At 37.4% G+C, this 16,729-nt stretch overlaps 1 protein-coding gene across 3 annotated transcripts in view; it reads left to right on the top strand.

Moving 5' to 3' along the window:
• znf385b (zinc finger protein 385B) overlaps positions 1-16,729 on the top strand; it is a 134,487-nt gene that overhangs the window by 95,102 nt on the left and 22,656 nt on the right. For all 3 annotated transcript variants that reach the window (XM_077215973.1, XM_077215972.1, XM_077215974.1), the window contains 2 exons: positions 4,263-4,405; positions 15,577-15,687. In XM_077215973.1, coding sequence (XP_077072088.1) covers positions 4,263-4,405; positions 15,577-15,687 — 254 coding nt within the window. The remainder of the gene's footprint in view (positions 1-4,262; positions 4,406-15,576; positions 15,688-16,729) is intronic.

The following is a 16,729-nucleotide window of genomic DNA, read 5'->3' as shown; positions in this document are numbered from 1 at the left end:
ATCTTGTCTTTTTGTAATGGTCAGCTAGTATTGTTCCCTGCAATTTAGCCTGGTGTCGAGGTAGAGTATAAGAGTGGTTAAATAAGTGCAGAGAAAAAGAGAAACTGTTAAAGAAATACATTTACTTTGTTTTTGTTTGTTTGTTTGTTTGTTTTTTTATTTTTGATGCATGGAATCCAGAACTTTTCAAAGCCAATTCCACAGGAAATACAGGAAATTTACAAGTTTCCTAGTTAAACAATGTGGATGAACTCAAGTCATATTTACTACAGGGAATCTCAGTGAGAATTTTGATACCCGAGATCCCGAGTTGGTCGTGCCTAAACTTTATACATGGTTGACTGGAGAATGATTGCTGCTGTGACTTGTATTCTTTATTCGTTTTTTTTTTTTTTATCATAACAGCTACATCACCTTGTCTTGTTGTTAATATATTTTATGTAGCGTATATTATTATGAAGCGTATTGTGTGTTCTACACAGCGAAAATAGCATGTATTTGACCGAAATTCCAGAATTGTCAGCAAGCTGACTATCTAGATAGTGCAGCAAATGTTCATATAGCTGTCAGTGTATGGGACATTAAATATCATTTTGGCTTTAAAAAGATTTTCCCAATAAATAGGCAAGAATAAACCTGGTGTCCTCCATGATTCCTGCTCTTTCCTAAAAACAAAGGACTTGAATGCGATAAGCTCCTAATCAAGACTTCAGTAGTGGGAAGTAGGAAATTTCAGAGAGCACATGAAGGCAGCATAATATTACTTCCTAACCACCATGGATGTTGACCTTTGACCCTTAGCCATAATTTTATGACTGTTGTCTTTCTAATGTCACAGTGGCTGTGAATTCAGACATACTACTCTTTTCACATACAGTGCAAGTAGGGAAATATGTTATTTCGGATGCAGTCTGTTTTTATTGTATGACAATATAGAAACTGCTGACAAACGTGATAATGCACAAAGTACCCTGAAATACTTTATTTTATTGCGGTGGCCAGCTGTATAACTCTCTTAAAATGAATCATTTTGGCAGAAAAAAAACATATTGCTAATGATTATTGCCTTATTTTAAAGTCAAAATAATCCCTGAGAAACTGTTCCTTTGTGATTAGACGACTCATGCATCAAAGCGGTTAAACTAATACGGTGTGTCAAAACCTTAATGATGAGGACAATCATTACCCATCTGAATCAGCACATCTCTGATGGTTTCATTAAGCTTTGAAATATGCAGCGTTTTGCCTCATCTGAACCATGAAAACGCAGTTGTTTTATTAAACTGAATGTTTTGGTCGGGCCACAGAGCTTCAAATCACGGCTATGAATTTTGATGCCAGTCGGAGGTCCAAGTTCAGTTATAACATGTGGTTCTCATTAAACTCAGCAAATGGGAATAAAGTATGTCAGTTCCAGCGCTCAGATGTACAGGTGGAGAGGGAGACATCTGTCTAGCGATGGAGTGTGTGCATTTGTAATAAAGCAAAGTTCAGGCCAGTGCATTGCAGTCAGTGATGTTTTGGAAAAAAAACAACAACATATTTTACATAATTAGACGAGATTTTCTTGAAAATGTTGACTTTGATAGTGTGAAAACACTGGTTTGGACACACTGTAACCATGCTTCTTTCATCTCCATAATTGGATTTTGTTTTACAGCCACAAATGCAGTTTTATATAACAAAACAATTTTTGTAAGGCAGCCACAAAACATACTACAAGACGCCTCATTGAGCTTGTCTTGTCAGCCTTGACTTGTTGAATGGCATCTGAAAAGGGAGCCAAAAGCATTCCTCATACTCTGCCTTACTCCTTTTGCTGTTTAGCTCACACTGACAGCCATTGATTCCATGTTTATTTTTCGTACTTTTGTTCAGACAGACCAAATGACAAGAGAAAAAGCACATTTGCACATTTTTTCTGCAAAGAGCACGAATGTGCCACACTAGCTTATGATAAAAGCAGCTTTGGTGTGCATTATACCTCCCGGAGTGCCGTGCAGCAGCTTTAGATGTTCCTCTGCCACGCTAAAAGCATGTTTGCTTTACTGTTGCCATCATTTCTACCAGCATTACAAGGATTTGTTAACCATTACATAAAGAAATTCAAGACTAAGTCGACACAGTCATGGTCTGCAGTTTTTTTTGGACGCACTCAGGCTGATTATATTTCTCAGCTTGACCTCTGATTCATACAACGAAGGATCTCGGATCTCTTTTAATTGAGCAACGAACTGGAAATGACCCTTTTCCTTTCGTCACATAAATGATTAGATATCTCCATGGCACATTAAACAAGATCCTTCTTCATTACATGTCCGATTGGAGCTGTCATTGTGTCATATAAATGGACATGGTACTGCTCACGCTTATCAAATCATATTAGGGGCCAATTTATTCAGAAATGTCGCACTAACATTACGACTCGGTTTTATTATAGTAGAAGTACGTGATCCAGATCTCCAGTCAGGAAGAATAACTGTGAGTAAATGAATAGAGACTTAAGTTAAGGCGGGCGTACACTGTGTACGGACACTCGAGAGGTCGTGAGCCATTGATAATCAGTTAACCTGATAATCATGTCAAAGCAACTGGTACACGGCACTACTGTACTGCACGGCGAGCCGGCGGCAACTCATGCTAAACACGGAGACTGGAGCTTTCAATGTTGCTGCTATAGCTTCAGATAGAAAAAAGAAATAAAATGAAAAGACAAGTGTGCAAATTATTTTGTTAAAAGACAACTAGAGAGTCTGTTTGTATGTGTGTCACTCACTGGGCTATAATAATATTCATAATATTCATAGATCTTGCATATGTGACGTGGATGTGTATGATTTGGGGACAGCTAACGTATTTAAAAATTGTCTAGAGGTGCTCATAACTTGGCTTGGCTCGTAATTCCTCTCACACAGTTTGAGCCGCGACTATATACGAGCATCAACAATTTCCACACGATTTCTCCTGAGAGAATCAAATCGCCTGAAAGCTTGTACAACAGCAAACGTCGTACCGTGTACACCCGTCTTTAATGATTTGTATAGAATTAAAAGCTATTTAAATGAATGATCTTACTTGTATCAAATGTGTATGCTAAAATGACATGTAATTTAGCAGACGCATTTATTCAAAGCCACTTACAGGAACAGTGCCCCTGAAGTAATATAGGGTTACACTTTATTTTAGTTGTCCAAGTTACAGTATAATTATACATTTAATTACTGAGCAATATTAATTAACTACATGTACTTCCTATATGGTTAGTTGCATGCAATTATGCATAATTTGTAGTTATTACTATAGTAACTACATATAACGTGTTACAAGGACACTGTAAAATAGTGTTACCACGTGTGTTTAGGCGTCTTGTCAAAAAATAGTTAAAATTCATGGATTGTTCCTGACTGGGCTCAAACCTACAACTGTCAGTGTTTAAGCCAAGATCATTATCCACTACGTCACGACACCATATTGTACAACTAATGCGCCTCACTTGAGGAGAAACGAATCACAATTAATCTTAATAAGAGTTTGGTAAAGTGTTGGTTTTATCTATATACTATTAAAGTATTTAATAATGTCTTGAATTAACTTTTATTTTTACATTTTATATTCTTCTGTCATTTTATTTGTGCTTAATAAATTTCTGTTTAGTTTTTTTTAATTTGTTTTAGTAATCTTAATGCTTCAACTAATTTTATTCCAGCTTTATTTTAATTAATAAAAACGTTTTGTAATTGTTTTTGTTTTAGTTAACAATAACAACACTGTTTTGGCGTTAGCATACTCTAATAAACAAATGCTTAGCACACACGAATATTGGGTAAAATATTTCATTTTAAATGTTTGTTATTAATACATTGTTGTATAGAATGAAACAAGTATATTATATTTTAAGTATTTTTATAATCCACATTATTAAATGCATTTTTGCATTAAGCTTGTTTGAGTTTATTATGGGATAGGTTTCTCGCAAACACTTTTTTGAGTGAACTAGCTAGGTTCAGAACTTTCCTGATGTGTTTCTCATCGCCCTCTCACTCATTTCTATCTCTTTTGTACCAATCTTCCACCCCAGAGCGCTCAGGTATTCTGCTTCTTTGGCAGACGATGAGGAGTTAGTTTCCTCTTATCACTTCCCGCTCTCTAACGTACCTTCTCTTGCTCTCCTCATCTATGCACGAGTGAGTGCAGGAAAAAGTATTTTGTCCCTAGAGCTTTGAAAGTTTTGTCTTGACCGTCTGCCTCTTTTTCCACTCCAGGAAGTTCCTGTCATAGCAACACGCTCCCCGCGTTGGTTCGGACTCCTTCACTAATGATGCAGTCCGGTCTGGACATGAAGCCTTTCATGACCTTCCCTGTGGAGAGTTCCTCTCCGGTCGGCCTGTTCCCTAATTTCAATACGGTAAGCAAGCCTGCTTTCATCTCCCTTCTCTTGGCCGTCTGCCCCTTTAATGTTGGCCTCGTTCCTGTGTGGGTTGACACTGATGGAATTAAAACCTTCGCTGAAGGTTCAGAAAAACATTGAGTATGGGTAGATGATGTTCTTTTTGTTAAATGTATATCGTCCCTCACAAACTGCAGCTTGTGTGTTTGTTTGGAAGAGAGTCCAATAATTGTGTGCTAGCGGCTATTTAGAATGGCATACTACACTGGAACCTCAGCCAAAAATGAGCCGCGAGGTTAGCAGGCAGCAGGGAAAAAACAATGCTGAATGCTAATAACAAAATTCAACTAGTCGTATAAACCATGCATAGCTAGGACAGCAAAATAAACGGGCTTTTCGATGTTTAAAAAGTATTTTGCCATTTTAAATTTTGTGGCTTGCAGAAACCTACAAACTTGCCAATCTAGGCAGATGCCAACGCGGACAGGTGGCATGACATGCCCTCGACTTCAAAAATATTTTTGACCCAAAACTATGTTAATTACACTAATGTTCATTCAGAAGTTTGTGTTCAATCATCATTTATTTTTGTATTTATTTAAATAAATTTCTATTTCAAATGGATGACTAAATTCAGACTAAATTCTCAAATTATGTTATACATTAAAATATTGACATTAATGATATCTGCAATACATTCAAGTTGGTTCTTTTCTGTTTACCCTAATTTTCTGCTCCCTGGTCTTATCCATGCTAGGCTGCATGGATGCGCGTTAGTGGTAATGTTAATACATTTCAGTGAGAATTCAATTTGGGCTTTTTTTTCAGCAAACGTTCTAATTCCAAGCGCTAGCACTATTTCTGACACAAAGAACAAATAGATTTGCAGCGGTCGCTTTGTCGCATCCAGTTTAGACACGGGGTTAGTTCACTTCTGGATCAACTGTTAGTGGACTATGTTTGTTTAAACTTCCTTAAGCAGTGATTCTTTCTATTCCTAGAGCGTGGGCAAAAAGGCAATTTTCTCACTCCATTCAACACAAGATCTGCTGCTTCAGTTTTATTATCTGCCTTTTGTTCTTGTAACCTTGATATTTAAAAAAGTAGCAGTATCAGATGTTCAGCTTATCATATCAGTTAATGGCAGTTTCATTTTTTTTTATCAAAGTATGCAAGCCCTTGTATGCAGTATAGCCTATTCCATTCTAAACATCGCCAGTGTTTTTGAGGGAAAGTCTGCAGACGTGTCGACCCCTTCACACATTGATTCTAGCCCCTGATCCAACCCCCAAAATGAGGGAGCAAAATCGATTTGTGCTTTTATCTCCCCAAACCCAGACTGCTGTGGTGATGACAATGAAGGGAGACAGAGAGAGAGGCTGATGGGATCTGGAATAGAAAGAAATTCAGTCTGAATTTGGGGCTTGTTTAACCGCCGCTGTTTTATTGTGGCACTCAAAACCTTCTTCTTTCTTTTCACTTTCTCCCTCTGTCTCTTTCACTTTCTTGTCACTCTTCTCACTTTCTGCTATGCGCTGTCCTGCCCTGATTCAAAGTGACAGTGCTCTTTAAAGCGGTTACTGGAGGCTAAGGCTTGGGTCAGTGTGACACGAGGGTGGTGAGCCATTTAGAATTAAATTACAATGTCTTTTAAATGTCAGTTCAATTCTTAAATTCAATTTCACTTTAGATAGCAAACAGGATGCAGTATTTAAATTTTATACATAACAAAAGGCACTTCCTTAATGCAATCATCCTCCAGAAAGTAAATATATTGTAGTTATATAATATTGAATTGGAAGTCAGTAAATTCTTCTTCCTGTCATTGCAGCCTGGAGAACTTCCTGTGTGGCGTTGCTAATTCAATTCTAATTCCAGCTTTTGAGTTGAATTCTCACTGATCTGTCTGCAGTTGACCGCACTGTTTTTATGGCTCAGCACCCAATGGATTGCGCCAAAAATAAACAAATAAACACGGCAGAAGCTGTCATAATTACTGCTTGACTGTTGGTGCAAATCAAGAGGTTCTCCAGGCTGCAATCACGCCACCGCAAAATTAGCGTAATTATACCGTCTTCCTACAAGACCATCAAATTAATTATTTTCTCCTAATGAAGCTAATCACTGTAGTCTCTGTTGAGCTTCCCAGGAACGGCATAGGCTAATGATAGTTAGTGGTGCACCCGATTTGCGTGTATTTTCGGAGGTATCACTTGATCAGCGTTGTTGTTTGTTTGTCTCTTATACTGATCTCACCTCATCTACCTCTTGTCATGCTGACTCCCCTCCAATCAACATCTAAGGTTCTCAGCTGGGTCATTCCTACTATGCAGTACATTGTCATGTGCCCATCTCATTTAAAAAAAAAAAAAAAATTTAAATCATAGTAGTTTTCTTTAATCAAAATATCAAAATTAAACCTAGATTTTTAATCAATTTCACCAGTTTGGTGTGAGCATTTATTACCATTTTTCCATAAGTGGATAAAACATTTACCTAACCCTAACATTCTAATTGAAATATTTCAAACAAAGCATTTTTGTAATGTTGTTTTAATTGATAACCAAATTGTAGGTTTTTCTTGTGTCCTCAGTTTCACTTTAGTTTACATCCTGTTAGTCTTTTGTAATGACCATTTACATAACAAAAGCCACTTCCGTAAAGACTTCACTCTCCAGAAAGTGATGATATTTTGGAGGGAAAACAACAGCACAAGCTTCAGTAAGTATTAACAATGGCCATGCACACACTGTAGTTAAATGTGATTGTCAGTTCACCTTTTAGTGCTTAATTCCTTTCTATACCCACACAGTTCATTAATTCTCGAGAGTGGCATTCTACAGCCAAATTAACTACAACCTAAAAATGCAAGAAGCGACAACCGCATTTACAAAAAATTCTACACCGTGTTTAGGGAACCAAACTAAAGAACTAGTTGTTGATGGCATATTTAAATGCACATCAGAGATGTGTCTCTCTTATATGTGCGGTGCAAGAAATCCACTGGGAAAACCACAAGTGGTAAGAGCGTTGACTCATTTGTGTCGCCAGATCTTGCTGGAAAAACAGTGAACAAGAACAAGCCCACAATAAACCAAGAGAAATCAAAATGCTTTATACTGAGAACAAGACAAAAATATCGCGACCTGCACCTGTCCACTTTAATATCCCCATAAACTTGATCGCTTTATGAACCAAACCTAAACAACAAGCCCGAAAACACTTATAACAAGTGGAAATGGCAAAACTTCAAAAGTGCCCTCTGCGAAGCGCCTTACAAACAGAAACAAAACATGACGCCTCTGTAAACGGTGGTTTAGTTAAAATTGCATAACAAAACGAGTCTTTAGTCGTTGTATATTACTTTTGTAAAAAAATATTGGATACCAAACATGCGAGATGCGGGAACTTTGCTATGGTTAGCTACCATGCTTACAATCATCACAATTTTGGGAGTACACACATGGAACAATAATTTAAGGGATTCATTCCTGAAACTATTTTGTGAGATTTTACACAACATTTTATCCTGTTTGATAAATTCACAGAAATTGATATGATGTCATCCTTTTGAAAGTTGCAAAATATCAAAATGTTTAAAAAAAGTTGACTTTACATTTACATTTAAATTTATTAATTTAGCTGACGCTTTTATCCAAAGCGACTTACAATTGCTATATTTCAGAGGTCGCACGCCTCTGGAGCAACTAGGGGTTAAGTGTCTTGCTCAGGGACACATTGGTGTCTCACAGTGGATTCGAACCCAGGTCTCTCACACCAAAGGCATGTGTCTTATCCACTGCTTCTCAGCCTCATCTTCTCAACAAGGCATATTTCTGAATGTTTGGTATATCTTTTTATTATTATTTTTATTTCTTTCAATTCTAGCATAAATATTTGTATTATTATTTTAAGTTACAGAGTTTTGAAAGTACTGCATAACAGGAATACCTCAACTAAGAGATTTAGAGAAAAGAGAACTGCCATTGTGTCATAATAACAAAGAGTTCTGGGTGTGTGTGCCCTGACATATGCCTCTCCTGGCACACCGTCAGAGCCGACTGTTTGTGGAACATTATGAGCAGGTGTCCTTATGTATAATTAGTGCTTCCTCCACTCCACATGCAGAGAAGCCTGCAAGTCCTCCCAAGCTGCTATCAACACAAGCCCACCTTCTTACTGAACACGATATCTTTAAAAACACACACACACACACACACACACACACACACACACACACACACACACACACACACACACACACACACACACACACACACACACACACACACACACACACACACACACACATACACACACACACACACACACACACTCACATTCTGCCTTTTGAAAGTGATAACAATATGATTTACACTAGAGATGGGAATCATGGCAAATTTAATAATTTTAATTCCAAATCTACTAAAAGGTTCCATTAACTAGGCCTATTTAAAAGCACAATTATTATTCAATTCACTATATTTTGTTTATATACACTTCTGTTCAAATGTTCGGGGTCAGTGAGATTTCTTTTTCTTTTTTTAAAGAAAGTAATACTTTTATTCAACTAAAATCGTATTGTCAGGATTCTGTCACTTGGGTCTGTTTATTCCTGGTTTGGTGACGGAGCTCTGACACTCCTTTTGTCATGTCTTGTCATGGTGAGCTTGCTCTCATGTCTATTGTCTAACCTCGCCCTTCTTGTTATCTGGTTATTGGTTCATTTGGCCCACCTGACCTCCCTCGTTAACGACATATTTTGATGTAAGTTAAGTAATGTAAAAACACGTTTGTCTGCTGTGACTTAAATGTAAATAGTTTTGATCAGTTTTTTGACAAGACCCGGCTCATAGGAGCCATTCATTTACGAATCGAACTGCATTTTTTGCATGCAAGATGTACTGATGTGATGTTTGTATTTTTCTATGTTTTATTGTACCACATTGGCGAAATAAACATTGACGAAACGTTAACAGACCCCATTGTCACCAAAATCATACAGTTTGGCTTTTGAAACCAGTTCAGAATAAGGACCCGATTCTCAGTTAATGAACACACATGATAACAACAGAAAGTGGAAATGGACTAATTTGCCTCATGATTTGTGAAATATATTGAAAATAAATCTCTGTGATGGATGCAGTTGAGGCAACATTGGATAAAAAGGAGTTAGTCATCAGTGTGATTGTGTTTATGTGCTTGAGAAGACTGCGCCCGATGAAGGATCCCAGTGTGATTACAACGAGCACATAGTCACGGCTCTCTCTCTCTCTCTCTATGACTGAAATCAATGCTGCCAGAGTCACAACAGACTGAGGCCGGTTTGTGCTCAGCCAGGTGTTCTCAGCCATGAAGAGAATCACCACATTATCCATCTGCTGTGATTTCTGTACTTCAGAGACAGTCTCTAGCCTTGGCAAGGTCACAGCTATCGGCTCACTTTTAGATATTCTTGCTATTATAGAGCTATCATTGAGGGAGCTCGTAAATCGGTTTAGAGACAGTGGAAGAGAAACAAGGAAAGGAAGAAGAGAGAATGTTTTTTCTATCAATATTTTGATATAAAAATTTCATGTTTGTTTACTTGATAGATTTTTAATTATATCAGAATGACAGAGAAGTGTACATTTAAATTGATTCGACAGTGACTGACTGAGGTCTCTTCCACTCAAGCTAATGTGATTAACAATGCCTGATTGACAGGTAGCTTTCATGAGATGGGGCTCCGCCCACACATTGTGATATCATTGTATATTTTTGTATTGATTGAGACAGTCATGTTGATATGGGCAATTTCAAATGATTTGAAGGGTGCTCATGCTCATGTGTCTTTGCAGCCTCTCCAATGTAGTCTCAGCCTCAGGCATCATGCCTACGGGCCTTTGGGTGAACGTCTAATGCGAATGGCACACAAAACTAGAAACTCTTCAGGGGTTTCAAAATCGTCATCTGATTGGTTGAATTTTACAGGTTTTCTGGGAGATGTGTTCGTTGCATTCTTTAACGGTCCACCTGGAAACGAATCAGTTGTGACGCCAAACCCCTTCATGGAAGAAGAAAGCGGTCATGTTTATACCTGTGACAATGAGTGCTTATCAGGATCAATTAACGTTGGATGTCCAAAAGTATGTGACGTTGTAGGGACATCGACTTTACATTTAAACGCCCCAAAACATGATGCTGAACAAAGCAAACTGTGATTGGATCTTTAAATGTCAGTCAGATGGCCTCTGGGTGGTCCATTTCCAATGAAAGCAAAGTGAAAGTGACATGTGAATGTTGCCCATACTCGGAATTTGTCCTCTGCATTTAACCCATCCAAATTAGTGCACACACATTAGGAGTAGTGAACACACACACACACACACGCACACACACACACACCCAAAGCAGTGGGTAGATATTTTTGCTGTGGCGCCCAGTGAGCGATTGGGGGTTAGGTGCCTTGCTCAAGGGCACCTTAGTCATTTCCTGCCAGTATTGAGAATCAAACCCGCAATCTTGACGTTACCAGTCTGACTCTCTCATCATTAGGCCCCCAAAACAAAATGTGTTTATTTTAATTTATTTACATTTATTAATTTATTATTTTATGTTATTTCTGATCTTATAGTATTATGACGTTTGACATTTAAAAGTTGATTGACCATTTAATGTTAAATCATATTGTTGACATTTCAGTTTTGAAATCTCTGAGCAATATCACTGCAGACTAATTAATATGCATGAGCTCTTTTTTTGCCACATAGGGACGTTGCAACCCATCCGTCTTCAGTTTCCCCCCTCTGTAGAACTTGTTCCAACACAGGCTGAGCTGCGTCCCATACACCAGATTTTGATTACACATCAGGATGCTCCAGCCACATGCTGTGGAAGAGCACAGCAACCCCACCAGCTGTGTCTTCTCTCCTGACCCCTCCATCTCCCACAGTCATTATATCTTTAGCCTGTAACTTCCCTGCACTGATAGCAGTTGTGCTTGCTGTAGTGGGTGAGCGAGATTTTAATTACAGATTACTGCTGTTCAGCATCATGCACAACAGGTAGCGTGTCAGAGAACTGACAGACTGCAACTGTGGACTTTGGATTCTTAAAAAAATGACATGGGGAGGTTTCTGTACTGTGGTTTGTAGAGTTAGCAGCGGAGCGGTGAGGAACTGCATTAGTGACCCGCAGAGGGCATGAATGGATGGCTGCTAGTCCACTGTACCGTCCCCTAATCAAATAGAGAGCACTATACTCTTATCCAAGGATAAAATGGCATCAGCAAAATGCACCCAAGTATGCTTTAAATGGTAGTCTGGGGTCCTGTTTATGTGAACTCACAATTAGTGCAAAAGCAACCTCTCCTAACTCACAGAGTTGATGACATTATTTGCATGTTTCCGGTCATACAAAGGGGTCAAGGTTTTGTCCGTTTTTTCCATGTCACATAAACAATAAAAAAGTTATATAAAATATATATTTTAAAAGTAGTAATAAATTAATTTATCAATATATTAATTTATATGTTCAATTATATACATTTAAATAATTGTAATTCAATTAAATAATTAATACTCAAATGTGTATGTACTGTATGTATGTTAATATTTTAATGACAGCAAATAAGATTGTAAACAGGACTTGAGACAATGAGCTAAACGTGCCATCCAGTGCTATCCAGAAACGTGCGCTCTGCTAGCGAATGTCGTCTTGTGGTACCATCTCAAAGAGGCACAAAATCTCTTTCTCGGACCTTTACCATGACTGTTCCCTGTTGGTGGAATGATCTGCCTAACTCAACCAGAGCTTCTGAGTCAGTAGCCATTTTTTAAGAAACTGCTGAAGACGTATCTTTTTCGGCAGCACTTGATTCAGTAGTACTAACACTTTCTCTTCTCTTCTATTCTATAAAAAAAAAAAATTTGCACTAAAGTTAAACTGAGAGGGGTTATAGCACTTGCGTATTGTTGTCCTACTGTTAGTTATACTTCTTCTATTGTTCTTATTTGTAAGTCGCCTTGAATAAAAGCGTCTGCTAAATGAATAAATGTAAATGTAAATGTAAACATCTAGCTAGTTAAGGCAGAATTCAAAACATCCATTTTAGTTAAATAAAGTCAAGGCTTTGGGTGCAATCCATCCGACTCGAAGGGTGGCTGTCATAAATTCTTAATGGACCGAGTTCATACGAACTCTTTATCAGGAGTGAACAGAATTGGCTGTGTAGAGTTGACTCCTGTTTACCCAAGCTCATCAGTTATTCAGAGCTAATCAGTCTGAGATGCGAGGATCAGCAGGCAGGCAGGGTGACAGTGAGCGAGTGAGCGTGCGTGTGTGTGTTTTTGAGAGATGGAGAGAGAGAAAGAGAGAGAGAGAGAGAGAGAGAGAGAGAGGTGTTGCCTTGAGAACAAACCTCCAGTGCATCGCTGCCGGAGCGCAAGCCACACCACATCTCTGTCCGTCTCTCTCTCCACTGGACTCCTCTCTCAGTTGTGATTTCACACAAAAGTGCGTTATGGACACTCTCCAGTTGCTCCAGGTAAAATATGCCAGAATTGTGCCTCAAGTTGAATAGTTTTTTTTTTTTTTTTTTTTTGCTTTTGTCTGTATTTCAAGTGAGCTATGAAATGCATTCCTGCTAAGACAGACGGCTGTAGTGAGTGTGTGAAATGGTTAAATTACTTGGAGGCAAACTCAGAAGTCAGCTCTCTCGTGCCAGGGTTTCATGCATGGCTTCGAGAAGTAGTGAAACACTGTGCGTAATCCTATTGGATGCTGCACAGCACATTTTTTAGAGCTTGTTAACTTTTGTCCGTTTATTTTCTTGTCACATTAAATTCTCAGATTCATGAGCATAGATTTGGGACAGAATGGGAACGTGTCCCTACCATAGTTAGAAACTACTGAATAAACCCTACCAATATTTCTGATCATTTCTGCTTTTAAGCATTGAATGTTTTTTGGCATATTTTTATTTGTTAAATAAGAGTGTTTTATGTATCAGTTAAATGAACAGGGACTCATTTTTTATTTGCTATTACATTCATTATTCACAGAAAATGTAATTATTATGTGGCAGTATATACATTTATAATGCTTATAATGTTTCCGTTTCAAATAAATGCTGTTGTTTTTTAACTTTCTTTTCATCAAAGAATCCTGATGTATCAGTTTCCACAAAAATATTAAGCAGCACTACAGTTTTCAACGCTGATAATAATAAGAAAGGTTTTTTGAGCACCAAATCAGCTCCCTTTATGACTTAAAATAATCTAGAAAATCTGAATAATAATTGTTGCAGAATGCTGAACAATTTTACAATGTATTATTGATTCAGTTTATATATATGCTAGAGGCTTATGTTTTGGATGAATATTTTGGTGGGGCTCTGTTCCACCTGCCCTTACAGACAGTATAGCTGTCATCATATAGAAGTCTTTTGTTTGGAGGTTTTTATTCAACATAGAAGTTACTGAAGACCAAATCTATATATAAAAGAACAACTGTTCTGAGCTTGAACAGGCTGTTTTTTATGAGAATATGTATATTGCAGTAACAATAAGTGTATTTTGTTGTCATTTTGCTGTCCTATTATGAGCATTCAGGACTTAATTGGAGAAAATGAGTGCATATTTGTAAAGGTTTATTAAAGGCTTTTGTTTGCTTGGATTTCAAATTATTTGTTTGATTAAAGGAGAACAAGCTGGCATAACTTCAGGAGCTGCAATCGATCAAGACCACAGCGGTGCTTGGTTACTCTCCTGTGCTGATGTGGCAGTGTTCATATTTGCTTTCCTGACTTCATTCTCTTTATAATCAGAGATCTATTTCTATCAGTTTGAGCCAAAGAGCCCAACAAGGCTGCCATTGATTCTCTCCGTTAAACAGCTGTCTTGCCTTCAGCTTGGGATCCTTATTGCTCTCATTTCAACCTAGCGTTCAGGGCCGTAGACACTGACTAAGGCAGAAAATGCACTGTGTGTGTCTGATTCATGTCTCTCTAAATTGCATTCTAAAGCTGTTTTCATACTTACTTAATTTTCTTTGTCTCTTTGCAAATGATACCTTTTGGTCCAAACGTTCATCGGTGAAAGAGCATTGTGAGTACTAGCAGCAGCTGTGTACCACTGTAACTACGTAATGACTCTGGACAAGAAGATGCCAACTTCACTGTTTTATTCATGTTTTTGTCACTTTGAATTCACCACCAAAACTTTACACATCCTGAGCAGAGATGGAAAGTTAAATCTAGTGGCACTTTTCACAAAATTGACTTATGACTTATCAACTTAGGCAATTGACTTTAGGTTTACAAGGAGAATCATTATTTATTTATTTACATATTATTACATGTTTGGGGTTGGTAATATTTTGTAATGTTTTTAAATGTCTTTTAAATGTTTTGGGGTTGTTGTTTTTTGTTGGTAAAATTAGAAATGTACTTAATGTCACTTTTGATCAATTTGTTGCATACTTGCTGGTTATGAGCAATGTATGATAGTAAGTATGACCAGAAGCATGAAAATATGCAAATTCAACATTATTAATAGCATCTCATATCCACAAATTGGACATATGTGACCCTGGATCACAAAACTAGTCTTAAGTAGCACAGGTATATTTGTGGGATTAGCCAACAATACATTGTATGGGTCAAAATTATAAATTTTTCTTTTATGCCAAAAATCATTTGAATATTAAGTAAAGATCATGTTCCATGAAGATATTTTTTAAATTTCCTACCGTAAATGTATAAAACATTCATTTTTGTGAGTGAATGCAGCACAATCGTGAACATAAATGGACAACTTTAAAGGCGATTTTCTCAATGTTTCGATTTTTTTGCACCCTCGGATTCCAGATTTTCAAATAGTTGTATCTTGGCCAAATTATTGTCCTATCCTAACATGGATAAAAAGCTTATTTATTCAGCTTGCATGTGATGTATAAATCTCAATTTCAAAAAAATGACCCATATGTCATCCAGGGTCACACATTACCTTTATATGCCAATTGCAAACTTTACCCCAAACCAACGTTTTTATTTATTTTTATAAGTAGACTCTGTGCACACCTGAGTCTAGAAAACCCCTTTCACACCAGCCAAACCATTCACACTCTGACGAAAAACAGACTCTGGTCCACACCACAATCTCAAGTGTGAAAGCACCCTAAATGTCCCTCTGCTCTTTGTCTTCCAGATGGACCCTGTCCAGAAAGCTGTAATCAACCACACATTTGGAGTCTCCATTCCTCCCAAGAAAAAGCTAGTTATTTCTTGCAACATCTGTCAGCTTCGCTTTAATTCAGATGTGAGTACAAAAACTCTCTGGTTATTTGTGTGTGTTTATATGAAGGCTTGTAAATGTTTGTCTTTGGTGTGTGCATGTGCTGCATCTCCTTCTGCAACTCCCTTTTCTCTTAAATACGGAAAGAGGAGTTATCATAGCCCATTCCAGTCCTGCCTGTAAAAGTGGCTGTTATAGTGCTGTGTTTCGCTGTGCTCGCTGATGGCTGATTAAAACTAGCCCCAGTACAGCCGTTTAGGGTGCAAGTGGCAGCGCTCTTCATTAATCATACAAAACAAGGTAAGTGTGCTAATGTATGGTAATTTTAGCAGACGTGATGCTGCCAGTTCACTCAGCCAGCTTTTAATGAACACTTCTCAGCCATTTTCGACAAGACGCATACTGGATCATTTAAATCGTTTCATTAAATCAATTGTTATGTTTGCTGTTTTTCAGTGCTCTATCTCATTCACTTCCTTTACCTGTGTTGATTGCACGCTAAGACATTGAGCCCATAATAAACACTGTAATTCAGCACAGAGACTTCAGTACGCCTTTATAATACTTTTTTTTATGTTGTTAGTTGTATACACAAAGCCTAAGGGTTTACATAGGGTTGGGAATCAAGAATCTTTCTTTTTCAGAACTGAATTATGTAAATAAAATAAAAAATTAAAAATAAAAGAATGAATGAAAATGAAAATCCAGATCAAGTTCATGATGTTCGGTCCTATTAATTCTTCTTGATTTCTGCATCATGAATTATAGCCAAATAAATACAAAAACCATGGTAAAATATATTATGTTTTAACCAAGTTGTGGACAGGGTTGTGTGCCCGATTCCAATTCAGTTCTTAAATTTGAATTAAAGTATGAAATAGAATGCAGAATTGCAATTCAAATTTGAATGCGAGGAAATTAACTGATGATTTAAAATTCAAAAGAATTCATATAACTAATTTTTAACTAGACCCTTCAGTTGAATGTTTGCTTGACAGCCTTGTTCGAAGGCTTTGAAAACCATATATAAAGCCTTGAAGTTTGAAGGTTTATTGACCTTACTGAT

Source organism: Siphateles boraxobius, unplaced genomic scaffold, assembly GCF_051911475.1.
Source record: "Siphateles boraxobius isolate OS27281-9 unplaced genomic scaffold, OSU_SipBor_1 7, whole genome shotgun sequence".
In the NCBI taxonomy this organism is placed as follows: domain Eukaryota; kingdom Metazoa; phylum Chordata; class Actinopteri; order Cypriniformes; family Leuciscidae; genus Siphateles; species Siphateles boraxobius.
The sequence above is the reverse complement of the archived record's forward strand: the minus strand, read 5'-3'. Positions and strand labels throughout refer to the sequence as shown.